The 19,890-nt window shown below is 46.4% G+C and overlaps 1 protein-coding gene across 2 annotated transcripts in view; it reads right to left on the reverse strand.

Annotated features, from left to right (window-relative positions):
* PRKDC (protein kinase, DNA-activated, catalytic subunit) overlaps positions 1-19,890 on the reverse strand; it is a 2,139,921-nt gene that overhangs the window by 1,416,514 nt on the left and 703,517 nt on the right. For both annotated transcript variants that reach the window (XM_069220133.1, XM_069220131.1), the window contains exon 37: positions 11,085-11,270. In XM_069220133.1, coding sequence (XP_069076234.1) covers positions 11,085-11,270 — 186 coding nt within the window. The remainder of the gene's footprint in view (positions 1-11,084; positions 11,271-19,890) is intronic.

The following is a 19,890-nucleotide window of genomic DNA, read 5'->3' on the forward strand; positions in this document are numbered from 1 at the left end:
TCTTAGACACTAAGTGCAGGGTAGCCATAAAGAGTATATGGTCTGGGAGTTTGTCAAACACGAACTTCACAGTTCCATAATGGCTACAGTGAATACTGGGAAGTTTGGTATCAAACTTCTCAGCGCAATAAATCCACACTGATGCAAGTGTGGGATTTATTGAGAAATGCACACAGAGGGCATCTTAGAGATGCCCCGTGTATACCAGTCCAACAACTATTGCTAGGCTGACCAGTTTCTGCCAGCCTGCCACATCTAGATGGGTTTCTGGCCACATGGGATGAGTGCCTTTGTCACTCTGTGGCCAGGAACAAAGCCTGTATGGGTGGCGGTGCTTCACACCTCCCCCTGCAGGAACTGTAACACATGGCGGTGAGCCTCAAAGGCTCGTGCCTGGTGTTACAGCGCCCCAGGGCACTCCAGCTAGTGGGGATGCCCGCCCCCTGGACACAGCCCCCACTTTTGGCGGCAAGTCTGGAGGAGATGAGAAAAACAAGGAGTCACCACCCTCCAGCCAGGACAGCCCCTAAGGTGTCCAGAGCTGAGGTGACCCCTGCCTTAGGAAATCCCCCATCTTGCTTTGGAGGATTCCTCCCTCCCCACAGGGAGGAGGCACAAAAAGTGTGTAGCCACCCTCAAGGACAGTAGCCATTGGCTACTGCCCTCCAGCTCCAAACACACCCCTAAATTTAGTATTTAGGGACGACCCTGAACCCAGGAAGACAAATTCCTGACGACCTGAACAAGGACTGCTGACCTGAAAACCCGCAGAGAAGAAGGAGACGACAACTGATTTGGCCCCAGCTCAACCGACCGGTCTCCAGACTCAAAAAACCTGCAACAGCGACGCATCCAGCGGGACCAGTGACCTCTACCGACTCAGAGGACTGCCCTGCAACCCAAAGGACAAAGAAACTCCTGTGAACAGCTGCTCTGTCCAAACAACCAAGAAGTAGGCATCTTTAAAGGGACTCCCACCTCACTCCTGAAGCATGAGTCCCCAACACTCTGCACCAGACGCCCCCAGCTAGTGTCCAGTGAAACCAACACTGCAGTGAGGACCCCCAGGCGACCTCCACGGCGTGTCCACCCTGAGACGACCTCCCTGCACCCCCACGGCAAAGCCTGCAGAGAGAATCCAGAGGCTCCCTGTAGGAAAGTACCATCTTGCCTGGCATGTTACCCCCATTTTTACTGTATGTATGTTTGTGAAGCACTACGCACCTTCAGTTGAGTCTGTCTGCCCTGGCATTTAGACAACCCACCAAGTGTTGAACCACCAGGGATATGCACAGACGTTCCAGTCATGTCCAGAGATGCAGGACTTCATTACAGAGGGTCCACCACTGCATCCTGCCCTGTTTGTTGCAATACCACAAGGCGTGGTATTGTCCATGAACACCTGCACTAGCATTTCCTTGATGGAGGGTAGAAATGCTTCCAATGCCAGCTGGATCACCCGACGCTCCAGTTGGTTGATGTGGAGTCTGGATTCCACTGAGAACCAGAGACTTCTGATTTCCACCTCTCTCAAAAGGCCATCCCCTCCCAGGAGAGAGACATCTGTCATTACCATCAGATCTGGTTGAGGAAGGGAGAAGGGTCGGTCACTGACCCAGTCGCAGTTTGTTAACCACCACTGTAGATCTTTTGCAGTTCCCTTCGAGATCTCAATCATGACAGAGGGTTTCCCCTGATACTGTGCTGACTGGAACTACTGGCCCACTGCAGAGCCTGCATAAGCCAGCGAGCATGCATTACAAGCAGCATTTAGGAGGCCCAGTAGCCTCAGAGTCAGGCTCACCGAAACTTAGGATAGAGTCTGAAACATCAGTATCATGGCCTGACTATCCTTGACTCGTCATTTGCTAGGCTAAACCGGAGTCCACACTATGTCAACGACAGTCCGATGAAAGCCAGGAGTCAAGATAGGGGAAGACTGGTGTCCCTGATCACCGCAGATGAGCTGCAACCACCGCCATCACCTTGGTAAACACCCAAGTGGCGCTAATAAAGCCAAAAGGGAGAACGGTGAACTGAAAGTGTTCATGGCCTACTGTGAATCGCAGTTTGTGGGCAGGCAGAGCGAGGATGTTAAAACATGCGTCCTGCAAGTCCAATGCTCCAATCCAGTCGCCAGGGCAGAGAGGACTTGAGAGTGAATGAGCATTTTAAATGTATCCTTCTTGAGGAAGAAATTGAGAGGGTGCAGGTCTAGGATAGGATGAAGACCTCTGCCCTTATTAGGCACCAGAAAGTAGTGGAATAACAACCACAACCTACTTCTGGCGTAGGCACACTCTCTATATCTCCCTTGGCAAAGAGAGTCGCCATTTCCTGGTGGAGTAAGGAGAGATAATACTCTATCAGCCTGTCGTAAGTGGGTGGCATGGATGGAGGGGTAGTTATAAAGGGGAAGGAGTATCCACTTAGGAAAATCTGGAGAATCCAGTGATCTTTTGTTATTGACCTCCAGTGGTGCAGATGAGGGCACATCCTGCCTCCCTCTGGTTGCCCATGATGGTTGGAGGGCGAAGTAAAGAGGTTTGGAGGAAGCAGCTGTCCAGGGGGTGTTTTGGGGGGGGGGGGGGGACTGGCCAGGCCTCTGACTGCCAGACCTATGGGGTTTGTGGATACTGCGTCCTTGGCCATACAAAGGCTCCTAGGTTTGCATGCCATGGTGGCTGGGCTGGTAAGAATGTGGCTGGAAGCGCTGTCCATGGCCACAAAAGGAGCAAAAGTCAGACTTGGGCTGGCAGGGGCCCATGGAAGGGCCCTAGGATCTGGCCATAGCCCTTCTGTCCTTGAAGTTCTCCAGTGCTGAGTCTGCCTGGTCTCTAAAGAGACAGGAGCCATCAAAGGGCATGCCTATACGTGAAGCTTGGACATCTCATGTAAAGCCAGTTGTCCTCAGCCAGGCATGGCGCCATAAGACCACTGACTAAGAAACTGCTCTGACTAGCGAGTTGGTTGTGTCCAGTCCACAATGTATTGTGAACTTGGCTGCAACCCTCCCATCTGCCATAACTTGGAAGAGTATAGTCCGGACATGTTCTGGAATCATGAGCAGCACTTGCACAACCAATTCCCACAGGGCATGGGACTAATGGCCCAAAATGCATGCTGTGTTCATGACTACAGTGCCAGACTGGTGGTAAAAACATTTTCTTGCCTAAGGTGTCAAGCCTCTAGGATTCCTTATCTGGTGGGGTGGTAAAGAAAGGCACAAATATTGATATGGGAAGTGGAGGCTTGGACCACCAAGCTCTCCAGGGCAGGGAGTTCTGTGAGGAAACTGGGGTCCCGGAGAATGGGGTGATGCCGGGCGGCAATTGTCCTGTTCACAGGAGCCCCTGTGCAGGGTTTGGATATGGTCCTAAACAGGACATCGATAAGGCCTTCATTAAATGGGTGAAGCGTTTCGGAGGGCGTCCCTCCTGGCTGAAGCACCTCTGTCAAGACATTAGTATTGACTGCCACGGATGGCAGCATAAGGTCCATGACCTCGGCCACCTTTCTCACCACCACAGAAAAAGCACGAAGGAAGTTCTTGCCAGTATCTGGTGAGGTGTCCAGTCCAGTGGCGTCGTCCAATTTCAGTCCATGTTAGAGTCTAGAGGCTGGTATTCTTCAGGGTCCAGTGGCCACTTCCAATCTTCTCCAAATACTAGCCCATAAGAATAGGCCTGAAGGGCATGGTTCCAGTCGGCGGCGGATGATGTCCCTCCGGCTCCATGTTAGAGTCAGGGATGAGAATGGGGGTGGCACCAGGAGCATCGACATCAGGATTGGTGCCGGGAAAAGTCCAGGAGGTATGGCCGGAACTGATCCAGATCCATCCATGGATCCAAGGGGCCCAACTGGCACTGGAGGCATAACTGCCAGCATGGGACCCACCCAAACCAGTGGGCCCAAAGGTGTGCCGGCGGGAACACCCAACTATGAGGTGCATGGCCTCTCAAAATTTCCCAAGTTGGGTGGGGGTCCCTCTGGTTTACGGAAACACAGGAGGAGGGAAGCAGGCCCACATAACCAGGCCTTGAATGATGTTTCTCCCTTGTCGGATGACTGTGACTGACAGGACGAAGTCAAAGAGCTCTTCGACTTCTTGCTCTTCTTTTAGTGGGACTTTTCAGAAGATAACATCGAGTCTGACGATGATCTACAGCGCCATGACCAATCCCGAGACCTTCCTCTGATGGGGATTGAGACAGTTGCGGTGTCGCATGTCAAGCGGTAAGGATCTTGACGGACTACTCCCCAAGGACTTTGGGGTACATGGTGTGGCAGTAGATAAAGGTCGTGTAGTGGTCGGGTTGAGGCAAACAAGATGCAGGTCCATCACCAAAATGTCAGTGACAGGCACCGCACAGCTTGTAACCAGCTTTCCTAGCTAACATTCCTGCCGCACCAGGAGAAAAGATCTAAAAAAAAGCTTCAACAAAAATTCAAATAAGAGTCAGTCAAAAATTGACTGGGGGTAGCTCTGTTCGGATCTATCCCAACTGGTGTGGAAAGACAAAAACTGATGTCATCGCAAGCTGGGGTGGCATGTATATAGGCACCGTGCCCATCACTTACGGCGCAAACAACTCCACGCAGAGCCAAACGCAACCTACCAACACGCAGGGGTACTGCTCATGAAAATTTCCGGATCCAGTCTTAAGCCTGGTCACAATTCTAAGGTAAGGAACCTGAGGCTAGAAGTCTCCATCACGTATCCAGTAGCAACTGGACTTTTGCTGGACCCACCAGTTCTTCAAAGGACATTGAACCCCTATGTCCAAAGTCCCCCCCACTAGGACCAAAGAATAGTCCCAGGAAGCCCCCATCTTACGTACAGAATCCTCAGCGTCTTACAGCATGCTCAGTATCCTCTATCACTTGCTTTAGGACTACTCCATTGATGTCTAGGGTAGATCACTCATACAGCCTGAAACAGGACTTGAAACTGCTTTGGTGACAAGGTAATACAAATTCTTACTGACCCCTTTGTCCTGCTCCCTGCCAGAATGAGTCACCCAAGATCAGAGTACCCAAACACAACTTCACAAAAGTTTTACAAAGCTTCCTAACATTTCACTATCTGCAGTAGTTACCAATGTCTGTTTGTATTTTGAATGAAAAGTAGTGATTTACAGTTTACTTAAAGCTATCTATCTCTATAACACTCAAGTAGATTTTGTTTTGGTGTCTAAAAATTCATTAAAGAAAGATCTATTTTTATAAACTAGTTTTGGATTTCTTTTGTATTGTGTGACTTTCCTATTTCATTGTTTTATTTCTAAATGCTTTACACTTGTTCCTTTGTTGAAGCCTGATCACTCGAAGCTACTCTTACAAATGTTTGAGCTAGAGATTTTAAAATGAGCCTGACTGAACCCAAAATGAGTGTTTTATATGGTGCGGTTTCATGGTCAAAAGAAGTAATGGATAACTGTACACTGGGCAAAATGGTGTGTATGTTTTAAAAGTAAGAACCACATTCAAGTCCTGCTGTGGCATCAAAAAGGGTTTTGGCAGAAACATGTGCTGTAATAGGTGATTTAAACAAAGACGGTTGATCCAGTAACCTCAAAAAAGCTGAAAGAGCAGTTTTCAGCTTAAGTCTTTGGTGGTCCAATGACAAAACAAACATTTTTAGACAGCTTAGCCTGCAGCAGATCAAACAGACAGGCGCTGCACCAACGTGCCATAGAACCCAGTACCCAGTGTACACCGATTTAGTATATGGCTGCCACAATCACATTAACGACTTTGGGGGGACGACTCAATTAGATTAGCTATCACAGCTTAGTCTCTACACATGTGTGGGTTGCACAGGCCCCGATGCATAAGACTGCCCTGTTGCTGTGGCAGAGATCCTCCAGAAGCAGTAGCAGGACTGAAGGAAGATGATCAAGGCCTGAAGTTCCAGGTACTGCTCAATCTCCAAGTATGGAAATGCAGAGAGTAGAGGCAAAGGTGCAGGACCCTGTCCTGACAATGAGACAATAGATCCTCCTGAAGCTTGATCACACGGGAGATGCTCATGTTTAGAAGTCTGGATACCACACTCTCCTGGCCCAATCTGGAGCCGCCAGGATGACTTGGGCCCAGTCGGTCTTGATGTTCTTCAGAACTCAAGCCAGGAGAAGTGGAGTAGTGAAGGCATACAGGGGTCCCAATCTCCACTCAAGGTGGTATGTGTCTCCAAGAGAGAGCCTTCTTGGGAATCCTAGTGCTCAAAAAACGCTGACACAATCTTAATTTTGGTGAAAAGATCAAGTCAGGTTTCTCTCCAATGCTGGAAAACACTCTGTGCCACCGCGTGGTGTAACTGCCAGTCATAATCCACCAGGCATTGGTGAGTGTGTTTGTCCGCCCTGGTGTTTGGAGCCTTGGCTAGTCAGCCACTTTCAGAGGCAAAGACCCTCCTGGCACTGGACCCAAGACCCCAAGTCAGCCATGCTTGTTGCTGTACCACATGGCAATCGTGTTCTCTGCGAGACGTCGCACTAGGCCACCTTCTCCTTATTGGATGGTAGGAAGTCCTTTAACTCCAAGCGAATCGCTCAACAAATTAACGTGGAGGAGGCTCTCTGTCGGAGGTCAAAGTCTTCTGATGATCTTTACTCCCAGATGGCATCCCCAGCTACGAAGTGATGCATCCATGATCACAGTCAGGTCTGGATGAGGTAAGAAGAGAGGCATGCCACTGGCCCCATCATGGTCTAGCAGCCACCACTGCAGATCTTTTGCAGTCCTCTCCAAAACCTGAATGAAATCCGATAGGTTCCTTTGGTACTGGACCCACTGGGACTTGAGACGCCAACTGCACAGCCTGCATGTGCCATCTGGCATGGTTGACTAGCAGGATGCAGGAGGCCAATATCCACACCACCCTCAATACCATCCTCACAGAGATCATGGTGAGAGGTTGAAACATTAGGACTACAGCAAGAATGTCGTTGACACCTCTCCCACGGGGATAAAGAATTAAACTGCACTATACAAACCCCCCAGGATATTGCGATTTTGCGATTTGCAAACAAATTGTGAAATTGGTACTTTTGTAAAAACCCAGCAATACTTACAAGTGTGCCTGCAGAATTAAAGTTAATTAACAAGAAAAGAAACAGGGTTGATCCTCTCTTTATTGCCTCTGTGCTGCTGCTGAGCCAGTAAAGTGATCCGAGACAAAAAAAAAGGAGAGAGACCAACAGACAAGCAGAGATGTTAACTTTTTCTGTCCCCTGCCTTTGAAATAGAAGAGTAAATCGGCCTCCCGAGAATATCCAATTTAAGAAGCATTAACTAAAAAAGCCAACACCTAACATAAAATCACTTGCCCTCAGGCTTTAGCAGCAATTGAACAAGTCTAATTTAATTGGCATTTTACTGTCATTTTAATTTATTGTCTTTCCAAGCAAGACACCCGGGTACACGAATACACAAAAACCCATTCAGAATTACTGTCTGCTCTTTTGTTGTACTCAAGGTAAGCCAGAGCACCTTACATTCTTCCAGGAAAAGCTTTTGTCCTCTTTGCTTTTTTTAATAGATGTTTGTTATTTGCCATGTGTGAACACCACAAAAGGAAGATGCAAGGGGCTAAGGAAATGTTACCTAGTTGATAAAGTGGAATTTCCGAAGCGCAAAGTGCACTTGTAAAGCAGACATCCATTAATATGGCGGATGTTACAACTGTTGTCATTCTCCACCCTCCCCCTCTCCGTGACTCCTCTCTTGCCCCACTTCCTCCCATGACTTATGTGGCCATCCCCAGACTCTTATACCCCCACCCCATTCTAGTGCACCCCTCAAATACTGCTGCCCTGCACACAACGACAGGTTGAAAGAGCAGGTTTCATAATATAATCTGCTCTCTGTGGCATCAAAAACCCTCCAATTCCAGGTGAGGCGCTGCTGGAAACTGCATGGTTACTGACTGTGACACAGCAGAGTCTCCAGCAGTGATAGAGCACAAGCCATGCAGTATTTTCGTGATAAGCACATTTTCTGCCTACCATAAAAATAGCATGAATTTTGAGCTTTCAGGCCACAAACATAGCTTTTGTTTTCTGCAGAACGTGTCACCTGAAGCTGCAAAATCCTGAGGGGTCTGACAATATCAAGAATGGCTCAGATGAACAAGAGCATCCGCAAGAGAGTCAGGTGCTGCTTCTGCACATTGACAAAGAATCCCAATGATGTTAGAAGGTCCTCCATCAGGAGGTGGTCTATAACTGCCAAGGGCAAGTCCACTTCTAACAGCAGGTTGTTGAGGCAGAGGAAGACTGACGGACTCAACCTCCGAAGGTGCACCACGACCACTGTAATCACTTTTGTGAACATCTGAGAGGCAGTGGTAGAGCCAAAAGGCAGCACTGCAAACTACCACCTGCTTTACTCATGTGTACGAATTTGAATCAACAGAAAACCTGAAACAAACAAAATATTAAAAATACCAATATGATGGCTAAATCTCATTATTATAGAACTGCCATTTAAGAAAATGGGGCAGGGTTGCTCTGTGGAGTTATTTTCTGTCTCTATAAGACTACTTGACCCCAAAAAAACTGTTTTGACACCAAAATGAAGTAACTGGTTCTCATGGTTCCTGAAATATCACAATCACTGCAACAGATCCCCCATTTTTAAAAATGCCGTCCTGAAAAATTCGGCCTAAATCAGCAATGTCTACCCAAGCTATAAAAACACAAATCAAAAAAGAAAATCTCTGGACAACAGTTTTTTTTCACTGAGGTATATCCTGGGGCCGGGATTAGAGGTTGTGTAGTTGTGGTTCCAGTAATGTGGGGGTCTGACCTGCATGTTGTCCCTGATGCCTAGAATGTGGTCTCTGAGAGCTGTGGTCTTATCCACAAAATGGCTGAGAAGGTTGTTGAGCCGGTAGAGAGGTCTGTCGTCAGCAATATTAAAAAGCCCTGGAATAACCACAAAATTGTTGGGGAAATTGTCTGGAAAGGATAGGAAGCGTGATGTGGCACAACTTTTCTTAAAGAATTTCAGGGCTTAATCTGTTTTCTCATTAAAGATGTAAAAGCTGTCAAATGTCATATCTAAAAATGATGCTTGGACATTCCCTATGAAGCAGTAGTCACACAGATCTGGCATTGAACCACCAAATTCATGCCCAGTGCGCCTGGCCCAAGCAACTGGTTGTGTTAAGGCTAGACAAGATACATTTTTTTGCATCTTGGCCGTCCTGTACGGCTCGCGCCTGCAGGTTCTCTGGCAGGATTTGAACAAATGTATCCCATAAACCACGGCGATAGTAGCCCAGGAGGCAGCTGACATTGACTGAGCATAAACCAAGGCTGACAGAAGAACATACACTTGCCAAATGTCTCTGTATATTCTGACTCATGGTTACGAGGAGTCATAGGAATGGAGTTAGGTTTCACTCTGCTGGTGGACACCTTGACCTCAAGACCCTGTGGCAGTGAGTTACCTGCCTACTGACTGTGGGCCTAAAGCCTGTCCTTGCCAAAGAGTGTACCCCTAAGGACTTTGATAAATGACAGGAGAGGTTCTGCAGGCGCCTGTCCAGGCAGAGCAACCTCCCTGAGAATGTTAGTTTTGACTTACTTGGAAGGGAGTTGCAGGTCGCCTGTCGCATCACCATGACAAAAGAAGCACTTTCCTCTGTGGCAGGACCAGAGGGAGAGACGAATCTAGTGTTTGGGGAGGCGTCCAGACCAGTGGCATCTGTAACTCTGCATATCAGTCATCCTCACCATGCTATGGGAAAAATTCATCCCCCATTCATATTTGTTATTGTCAGAACCTAAGCCAAAGGTAGATGCAAAGTGTGAGCTCAGCTGCATGGTAAAGGCAATGTACCAGAGTCAGAAGGGTTAGCTATAGTTTGTGCTCTGGTGTGATTGATCGCGGCATTGATCGAAGTCGAAATAAGGCCAACATGGAGTCGGAAACCACTACAGAAGAGGATCCTTTTTCTGACACCATCAGCATCACCATTAAGGAAACAGATGCAGAGAGTGATGCCAGAACTGGAGTAGGCACCTAAGCTGGTGTGAAACCCAAAGTGGGCTCAAGAGACCCAGACAGCACAGAGGGTGAATGCTCCTGCAGGGCCGAGACTGGAGGCCCACAGGTTAACCAGAGGGAGCCAGAAGCATGTCAAATATGCCCAGCAGGGCCCCACTAAAGGACTCTATTTGCTGTGATGTCACTGACGGACAGAGAAATGAGAGCTGCATCGCGACCAAGTTTGGAGTCAGCTCATCAGGAGTTCGGGCGCAAGACAGACTTGCACCTTTATGCTCTCACACCCTCTCTGGAGTTTGAGAATGTTGGTAATAGACAGATTCCCACTTTGCCATTTTGCGTTTCTTCTTCAGCTTTCCTGTAGACTTTGACCTCAAAGAGGATGCGTCATGGGAGCAACTTCGGGAGTAGAAAGGGGACCTTCCTCTCGACTTAGAGAACACACTCAGTGCCGTCACTTCCGATGTTTGATGACAGACTTTTGCCTCACACTATTGCCTTTGGATTCACCTAACTTCAGTGTTTGCAGGCGCTGGAGTTGTGGTACAACCCCAGGCATCACAGGCAAACATCGTGGGGATCTGTCACAGACATTTGTTTATGACAGCCTCTACAAGTTTTAAACCCTGTCATTTGGGAGGTGACATATTTCCCCTTGAACACTGGAAAAAAGAAACATTTTGGAGAAAAGACTTGTGAAAGGCAAGAGCAGTAGGGCTCCTGATCCATGTCTAAAGGCACGGAAAGAAAGAAACGGACGTCATATGGGGCCTTGCTCATCATGTCCGGAGCAGAACGACATTGGTGCAGAGCTACATGATGCCACCTACTGGCACGCAGGCATTCAGTTTTGAGTTTCCGGATCCAGTTTCACATCTGAGGAATAGGTAATATTCACAAGGTGAGGAATCTACAGTTGGAAATATCTGTCAGAACAATAACTACGAATGCAGCATTAATTATGTAGTTTATAATCCTGATAAGGTAATGATAGCCTGCATGCCCGACCATAGTAATTATTTGTTTCATTTAACAGATTAATGTAATACATTGAGTGGAAGGAATACCTGAAGAACTTTTGCCAAGAGGGTGACGACAGCCATCTTGCTCTCCGAACCAGAGTCTTTATTCCACCAACTATCAAGCTTTGACCAATTTTGAACCACTGCTGTCACAAGTTTTGCACCTTGCAATTTGCGAATTGAGCGCTGTCTAAAACTTTCATCCAACATACCATTCAGAATGGTTCCAACCTGAATGAGAAAAAAATATTTAAATTGTTGGTTAATAGAGGATACAGGTGTTTTAAACTACACATAACAGAGAAAAATACATATCATGTGACCGCTTTACATTTGTATAGATTTTCCCCATTCCCAGGTCAAGGAGGCTGGCCTGGTGTGTGGTGGACTACTATGTTGTTGGCACCTTATGCCACGGTCCAGGCAACCCTTATTAGTAAATGTTAAAGTGTCTATGAAGCCAAGGCTCTCTAGTGGTAGCTGTGGTGAGCAGCCAGGACTTATCTAGGAGTGTGAAGCACTTGCAGTACCACAGTAGTCACACAGTAACTTATCACACATGAAAGGAACCACACAGTGTTGCAAAAATAAAGGTACCTTATTACACTGAACTAGAATACTATAGGCAACCCCCCGCTTTCTGGAGGTAAGTACACAGACAATGCACACAGGTAGGTACAAGGATTTAGCATAAAAACATTAGAAATAGCAAGGGCCCTGTAAGAGGGGTGAAGGAGGGGGGTGGTGGGGTGCAAACCATATACTAAAATAGGTGAATGCGAGGGTGGGTCCCCCAACAGAGGATATGGAGTAGTTAGCCAAGGGCTGTGAGAGTATCTAGAAGATCCCCGACGACCAGGAGAGCAGAGGTAAGTTGCCAGGTCATCCCACAGGCTAAAATGGGGACTTAGAATTAGAACAATGCAAGCACAGGACCAGACCTGAGGAACCCAACAGTGGATTCTGGATGCAGAGGATCTGTAAAAGAAGGGGATAGAGTTCAGTTCACGCAGGAATGTTCAGGCTGGGCAGGAGACAATGCCCACCCTTCTGTGGGTGAAGATCCGGGTTGACAGTAGTGGATGAAGTCCAACTGTGGAGTCCAGGAGCTGCAGATGAGTCCCTGATGTCAGCTAGGAGCTGTCTCTCGATGGTCGCTGGACTGCAGACGGGTGAGTGGTCAGGAGGACCACAAAACAAGCATAAACAAATGCAACTGGAGCTGATCAAAATTTGCAGAGCTGAAGAGGACCAGCAAGGTCCTGGGGATTCGACCTGTGGAGGGGAGTCCGGGCTGACCCTAAGAAGACAGGAGAGCCAGCGGAAACAGTCGGAGCCCCAATGAGCAACCTACTGGCAGCAGTCACAGTAAGTCTCAGTGTGGCCAAGTCAGCACACCTGAAGAGGAGTCCCACGTCGCTGGGGTAGCAGAGAGGAGGCTGTCCTTGCAGAGGTAGAGTGCTGGTGGCTGGGGCTACTTGGAGCCTGAAGATCCCTCGGAGCAGGAGTCAACAAGCCTTGGTTGCTGCAGCAGTTGCGGTGCGCAGGGATTCCATCCAGGAGTAAGAGGCAAAGGCTCACCAACTCCTAAGTTTGATAGAAGGTAGAGAACCACCACCTGTGTTGGGGAATCTTATCAGGCCCAGAGGACAGCAGATCTCAGCAGCCGCACACTGTTGCCTTAGGTGCCTGCAGATGCAGGGGATTGATTCCTTCGCTCCTTGGGAGATTCCGTCTTGCTTCTTTGGTGCAGCTGACGTCTTGTCGACCCCAGAGGATGCACAGCTGTGGAAATGTTACAAAGTGCTTATAGGAGCTGTGGAAACAATGTTGCAAGAAGAGGTCATCTCGGTGTTGCAGTCTTGTTCGGTTCTTGTGGAGTCCACCAGAGGTTCCGGTGGCCTTGAGCAGGAGAGATTGTTGCAAAGGAGTCCTGGTGGAGTCTTGCATGCTGAATTTGGGGACCCCCCCCCCAAACAAGGGAGTCCCTAAATAGCCCAAAAAGGGGCTTGGTCATTTTGCTAGGTGACCACCTATCAGAGGGTGTCATTGGCGTCATCTGCCTAACCTGACCAATCAGATGCTCCAAGGGGCCTCTGCTCATTTTGGTTTCAAGATGGCAGAATCAAGTGGCCACCAGGAGGAGCTCTGGACACCACCCCTGGGGTGGTGATGGACAGGGGGAGTGGTCTCTCCCCTTTCCTTTGTGCAGTTATGCACGAAAGCAGGGACCGAGGTCCCCAGACTGGTGCAAACTGGATTATGCAAAGGAGGCACCAAGTGTGCCCTTCAAAGCAAGTTGGTGGCGTGGGGAGCCTACCCCTCCCCAGCCTTGTAACACCTATTTCCAAGGGAGGGGAGGTTGCACCCCTCTCCCACTGGAAATCCTTTGTTCTGCCTTCCCCTGCTTGAGCTGGTCAAGCAGCAGGAGGGCAGAATCCTATCTGAGGGGCTGCAGCAGCGTGGTTGCTCGCAGACCCTGGAAAACTGGTAGGAGCAATACTGAAGAGTCCTCTAAGGAGACCCCAGGGTGAATGGAATCATGCCACTAATACAGCCATCGTTATTGGGGTATGATTCCAAGATGTTTGATACCCCCAACCTAGGCATGCATGTTTGGTAACCATTATGTAGCTGGACCATAGGAAGTGATCAACGGCCAGTACATAGATAAAACTGCTTCCCCGCAAGTATGAAGTCTAGTGAATTGGAACTGGAGTTCATAGGAGCAACTCTGCTCTTGCAGTGCAGGGGTGCCCACATTCACAGGTACCTGCACCCTGCCCTTAGGGCTGGAAGGACCTATTGTAGGGGTGACTTGCCACTGACCTGGTGTAGTGACCAGTAGTGAAAGGGTGCATGCAACCCTTCCACACATGCTGCAAATGGCAGACCTGCAGACACAGTTTGCATGGGCTTCCATGAGTGGCATAATATATGCTGGAGCCCATGAGGGACTCCTGGTGTACCAATGCTCTGGGTACCTAAGTACCATATACTAAGGACTTACAGAGGTACACCAGAATGCCAACTAAGTGGTGTAAAGGGTATCAAGGCAACCAAATTTAGAGGGGAGAGCACAATCACTGGGGTTCTGGTTAGCCAGATCCCAGTGAAAACAGACTAACCACACTGACAACAGGGAAAAAGTAGGGGTAACCATGCCAGAAAGAAAGACTTTCGTACACCAGGCTATCTGGAATATCTATAACAGATTTTGTAGCTGGAAATTATAAAATATCTGTGCTAACAAATTACTTCATTAACTTATTGCCGCACCTTGCCCTTTTTCCCTTCTTCCTTGTCTCTTGCCAACCCCCACCTTTGCAGGCCCCTGTCCTAGTGTTTAAAAAATACACATTTTAAAAAGAATGGTGCACCAGCTTCTTGCATTACAAAAAATCTGCAACCGCCTACTGATAATACTCTTGGTAAATACATGTAGGTTTTTCACATTAAGTTACAAATTGATGTTAGTAGGCTTTGTTATAGTTTACAGACATCACTGGCTGTCTGGCGTTGATAAACTGAGCTGCGAGGATTCTACTAAGAAGAGCAAATATAATTGATGTGTGAGATATGCCCGATGGCTAAAGGACCTATGGGAGTCCTGGACACGGAGTGAAAGAAGTGGGTGCTGAAGAAGGGGAACATGCACCAGGATATGTGAGCCTGTGGTTAGCCAATGGAAGAAAAAGTCTGTGACTGAAGGCAGGCCTTTGGAGATGATAACTGCATGTACAATCAAACTGTTGTGCTCTCTTGCTATATAAATCATGGAATCTGAAATTGATTCTCAGCTTGTAATAAAATATGGACGGTCGGGTTATCTAAAATAAAGTACATCTTCACAGAGCTAATTCCAGGGGAAGAGAGATGTAAGTGAGATGAAACTAACCGTGGTAGAAGAGGTGGTAGGAGCATGTAGGAGCATTTTTTGTTCTTTGAAACATCTGCACTATGCCCCAAGAATGGTCTGTGGTAGATGCAGAATTATTTAAACTCCACTGTACGACACTCAGAGAGAAAGTAGAGCAGGAGAGATGAGGTCTCCAAAGGGGAAACAAAGCAGGATTCTAGCAGTAGAATTGTGAATGCATTAAGGGCACATCTGTCTAGCAATGCTAGAACATTTTTGGAAATTTCACCAAAGGAAAAATTTGAGGCGGCAAGGAGAGATTTCATCTACAAAGCAGGACATACAACCTATTCATTCCAGACGTTCAGTTTTACCTTAAACAACTTAACATCTGCACTCTTATGCTCTCTTCAGCAATTCACTACATGGTGCACTTGATTCTACTACACTGTTCACAAATCTGATAGGATTTTGAGTTATAGTTCGTATAATGCAACTACCGCAGGGCATACTGGCACTAAACTCAACAATCAAGAAGGTGGTGACAGTATTTTGGGTGAAGTACTATAAAGATGTGTTTTTAGCAGCTGATAAATCGAAAAAGAATAGTGGTGGTTCTAAGTTCTTGCAATAAAGAGTTACATGCCTTAGTAGTGAGCACACTGCCAAAGTACAACACATTCTGTTGAAACACAGAATTACCAGTGTATTAGCTCATTGTGATTGTAAGAGTTCTTGTGGGAGTGGCAATTCTTGTGAGGGTGTATTTGTGAATTAATTTAGCAAGTAGAGAACACAAAAAAGGGGAACCATAGATTGCTTTAAGGCACGGACATAAAACCTTGAAAACACATCTTGTAAGACAAAGTCAATTAAATTATCTCAAGTGAAAAGAAACAGGCAGTCTTTTTGTAATTCTTGCAATGCATCGGGCAGCCACATTTTGAATGTGATAGGGTAGGAATTCTTAAATTAAAAAAAACTTCAGTACTCCAGACTAAAAACAAGAGTACAGATTTTCTCTGAGTTTCTACTGAGATGATATAATATTTTCCTCAAACTGCCTGGAATAAAAAGGATGTTTTGAGAGCTTCTCAATGTCATTTTTAAATGGGAAACTGGCAAATGAAACCCCTAGATTTCTGGCAACAAAAGCAATAACATATGTAGGTCCCAGTTCCTCTGATCATCAATTTGAGGTCCAGCATGTCCAGTTTCCAAATATGATAGGACAGTGTTAATCTGAAGGGCGTGTTCATCCACCCAGGACACAATCTATAACGCACTTACACTCATGCTACAAAACAAGTGCACCATCAGTTGTGTCTCATCTTCATGTAAAGCACATTTTGCTCCGACCAATTATATTCGCTTCTAAAGGTGCCACTGAGATACTGAATAGTCAGACTCACTGCTGAACCATGTGGGTCCCTCAGACAAACTTATTTTATTTCAGAGATGAAAGATGTCAAAAACACCACTTGATAGAGCTCCTACAGAAAAGATTAACCACTTCAGAACTTGGTATTTGACATCAGTGTCGCTGAGGCACTGAGTGGACCATTATGCCAAATGACACTGACCAGTCTAGCAAAATCAGAACAGCAGTATCACTTTCATTCATGGTTCAGCAGATGCCATGTATTACCATAACCAGCACTGTTTACACACTGTATGATGCAAGGAAGCCAGACTGATGCGCATGTAGGATGCTATTCAGTTCAATAAACTGTTTAAGCTGGACGTTAATCATTTCAACACTTTTTGCCTGGAAAGGTAGTGAGGATATGGGGGAACAGCTGGATATCATGGCTATCTCAGCATTTACTTTTTTCAAACAACGGATTATCATTCGCCTGCATTCAGGAGATAGGGACCCTGCCAGATTTTAGCTTCAGATTACTGAATGCTCAATTTAGGAATGACGGAATCTGGAAGTAGTCTAAAAACCTCTGACAGAGAAAGGATCTAGGATATCCAGAAGAGCCATTTTCATTTTTTTACAGAATTTGGTCAGCTTTTACTAAAGAAAAGGGAGAGAAGACATTAGGTATCACTGAGCATTCTTTGTACGATGCTTGTAAAATACTGTTTTTCTTTTCTAGAAATTTTTAAATTAGCCTTCCCTATTTGTACTCTAAAACAGACAAAATGTCTAATATCTTTTTAATGATAGAAATCACAAATAATGTCATGGAGCCATTGAAAAGGTGCGATGGAGGGGGTGTCCAACTCTGGCGTTGTTAAACTTTCAATAATGAAAAAAAAGTTTCCTTGGTAGGATTAAATGATTCAACAATGTTACTGTAATAGTTACACTCCTTGTCTCTTTGATGAGTGCCCTTTTAATAATTGGGAATCTTTGTATAATTAGATTTAGTTACACTAGAGTATGTTTCTCGTCAACACAGACTATTGTTTCTACTTTTCTGTTTAGTTAATGTAAGTTCAAAAGTAAACCAGAGTTTGGCAGGTATGATTTGTCAACTCAAACTATGTTTTTGAGGATAGTGACATCTAATGCAGAGGTGATGCTGCAATCAACTGCTACAGCACTCTCAATATAGTTAGAAAAAGCAAGTGATAAGTATGCCAAAATGTGTGGGTGTCTCTTTTTTTTTTTTTAAATTTAGCACAGGTTCTACTAGAGGGTACAGGTTTATTATAATCATGCTCCTGTGCAATGCTTAAAGTGAATCCTACTTCTATGAGATATGCAAATGGCATATCCAAAGTGTGAAGAAATTTACACGGATACAAATTGATAAATATTACGGCGTGGGTATGATTTCCAATGTGTGTGGGCCCTTTCCCAAGATGTATCAGTCCCCTCTCATTGCATGATTCTATTATATGTTTAGCTTCTTTGACAGAAGGATCATCGACCGAGACATTAGGGTCTCTTTCCTAGAGGGTAGGGTGAGCAGCATATTTCCACCAGTCAGATGACCAAAAAAGGACTTTAAGGAGCAACAAAGTCTAAACATCATGGTGGTATTACGCTTACAACTTAGAGCAGGCTTCTCCAACAAGTAGCTTGTGAGTTACTGATAGCTCTTTAGCTGCCTGTCAGTAGCTCTACTGCATAAAGCCCAGTCCACTCAATTAGAGGCATTTGCTCAAACAAATTAATATATATGTGCTGAAATTGAAAAGTGTGTATGTAAGATGAATTTGAGTATATTTTCAGAACTCATAAGCTGATGTTTAGAAAAGAATGCCTGATATGAGAGGGAAAGAAGCTGGCTCGTTACAGTGGGCCAAAATGAGGTACACTGTGCAGAGAATCCAAGCAATCCCCAAAGGTATCACTGAGGCACAAATGACATCTCAAATGCTTTATTTTTGGGTAGTGTGGTCGAGCAGTTAGGCAGATCGGACTGTAGTGCTAAGCACGTAAGGCACACACTCATGCACTTAGACACACTCAAAGAAATTCAAGACCAATATATAAAAACAACACATGCTTTTATATAAACTTTGATACGAAGATCACCGGAGTCAGGTGAGTACTTTTCGTGTTATGAATTAGGAGGGAGTAGTTTTAGCGATTTGCAGAGCAATGGCAACTTTCCCAATTTTTTGGAGACTGCAGCGGCAAGACAGGTCAGTGGCTCCTCGAGGGTCTGGTGCAGCAGGCAGGCCGACAGGGTTGGAGCCAAGTCAGTCGTGCTCCTCAGTTCTCGGGTTCAGCAGCTTCTCATCCACTTCTTTTGTGTCCAGCGAAGATCTGAGAATCGGGTATCAGGGGTCCCCTAAATACTCAATTTAGAGGGTGTTAAGGGGAGTAAAGGGTAGTAGCCAATGGGCTACTTACCCTTAGGGCCCCTACACCCCTGTGGAAGTGGGCACTACAATATCCTGAGGTCCTAAATTCCACCACATGCAAGATGGCAGAATTTCCTAAGTTGTGTCCACTTCAGGCTGGCCACCCTAGGGGTGTTCCTAGTCTGGAAGACTGACACTTTCTGCATAGCTACTTTTTTCCCACCCGTCCAGGTGCCAGGTGGACCCTGAAGCAGGGAGAGTTGGCATCTTAATTTGAGGAAGGCAAGTTATGCATATCAAAGGTGGTGGGCTTCTTTGAAGCTCCTGCCTTGGAATGCAGGTCATCCTGTGGGGAGGGGTGGGTACCACCCCAGCACATACACGCTTTTGTTTCTGACCTCTCGAGAATGGCGGCTCTCTCCCTGGGAGGTCAGATTCTCGTCTGTTAGTGGCAGGCTGGCCAAAACTGGTCAGTGACCTCATCAACAGCTGGCAGGTTTTTCAGGGGGCACTTCTAAGGTGTCCTCTGGGTGCATGTCTTAACACATCCATCACTGGAATCAGTGAGGGTTTATTAATACAAGATGTTTGATACCAAACATTCCTAGGTTCAGAGAAGCCATCATGTAGCTGGTGAACTCGTAATGACCATTGTCCAGCATATGTTTTTAAAATGGCTTCCCTGTACATTTACTATGTCTAAGAATCAACAAATCGTAGAGGAAGGCATATTTGTTCATGCATATAGGTTCGTGCTTGCACTTTAATGCACCTTGCTCTAGGGCTGAGAGCCTGCTCTAGGGGTGACTTCCAGATATTACAAGCAGTGTTTTAGGGAAAATGGCACACAAGTGTGTGCCATGCCCTATTTTGAATTTTAGGAGCATCTTGTCACTCAGCCTGCAATGGCAGTCTGCATAAGGTTGGTGCTGGGACCCTCAGAGTGACACGTTGTGCTGCAGCTCTGATGGGCCCTCTTTAGCACCAATGCCCTAGATACCAGGGGTACCATTTACTAGGGACTTACAGGGAGACTGAAGGGCCTGGTCACATGGAGATCAAGTGATGAGGTGTCTTGTTTTAGGTAAGGAACACTGGCACTGAGGACCTGGTTAGCAGAAACCCAGTGCACTGCAGTCAAAGTTGCAACTACAAAACTGGAAAAAAATAGTGTGTGTTTTGTAATAAGATAATGTTCTTCCTAATGCCTTATTTGGTAGAGAC

Source organism: Pleurodeles waltl, chromosome 2_2 (genome assembly GCF_031143425.1).
Source record: "Pleurodeles waltl isolate 20211129_DDA chromosome 2_2, aPleWal1.hap1.20221129, whole genome shotgun sequence".
NCBI lineage: Eukaryota > Metazoa > Chordata > Amphibia > Caudata > Salamandridae > Pleurodeles > Pleurodeles waltl.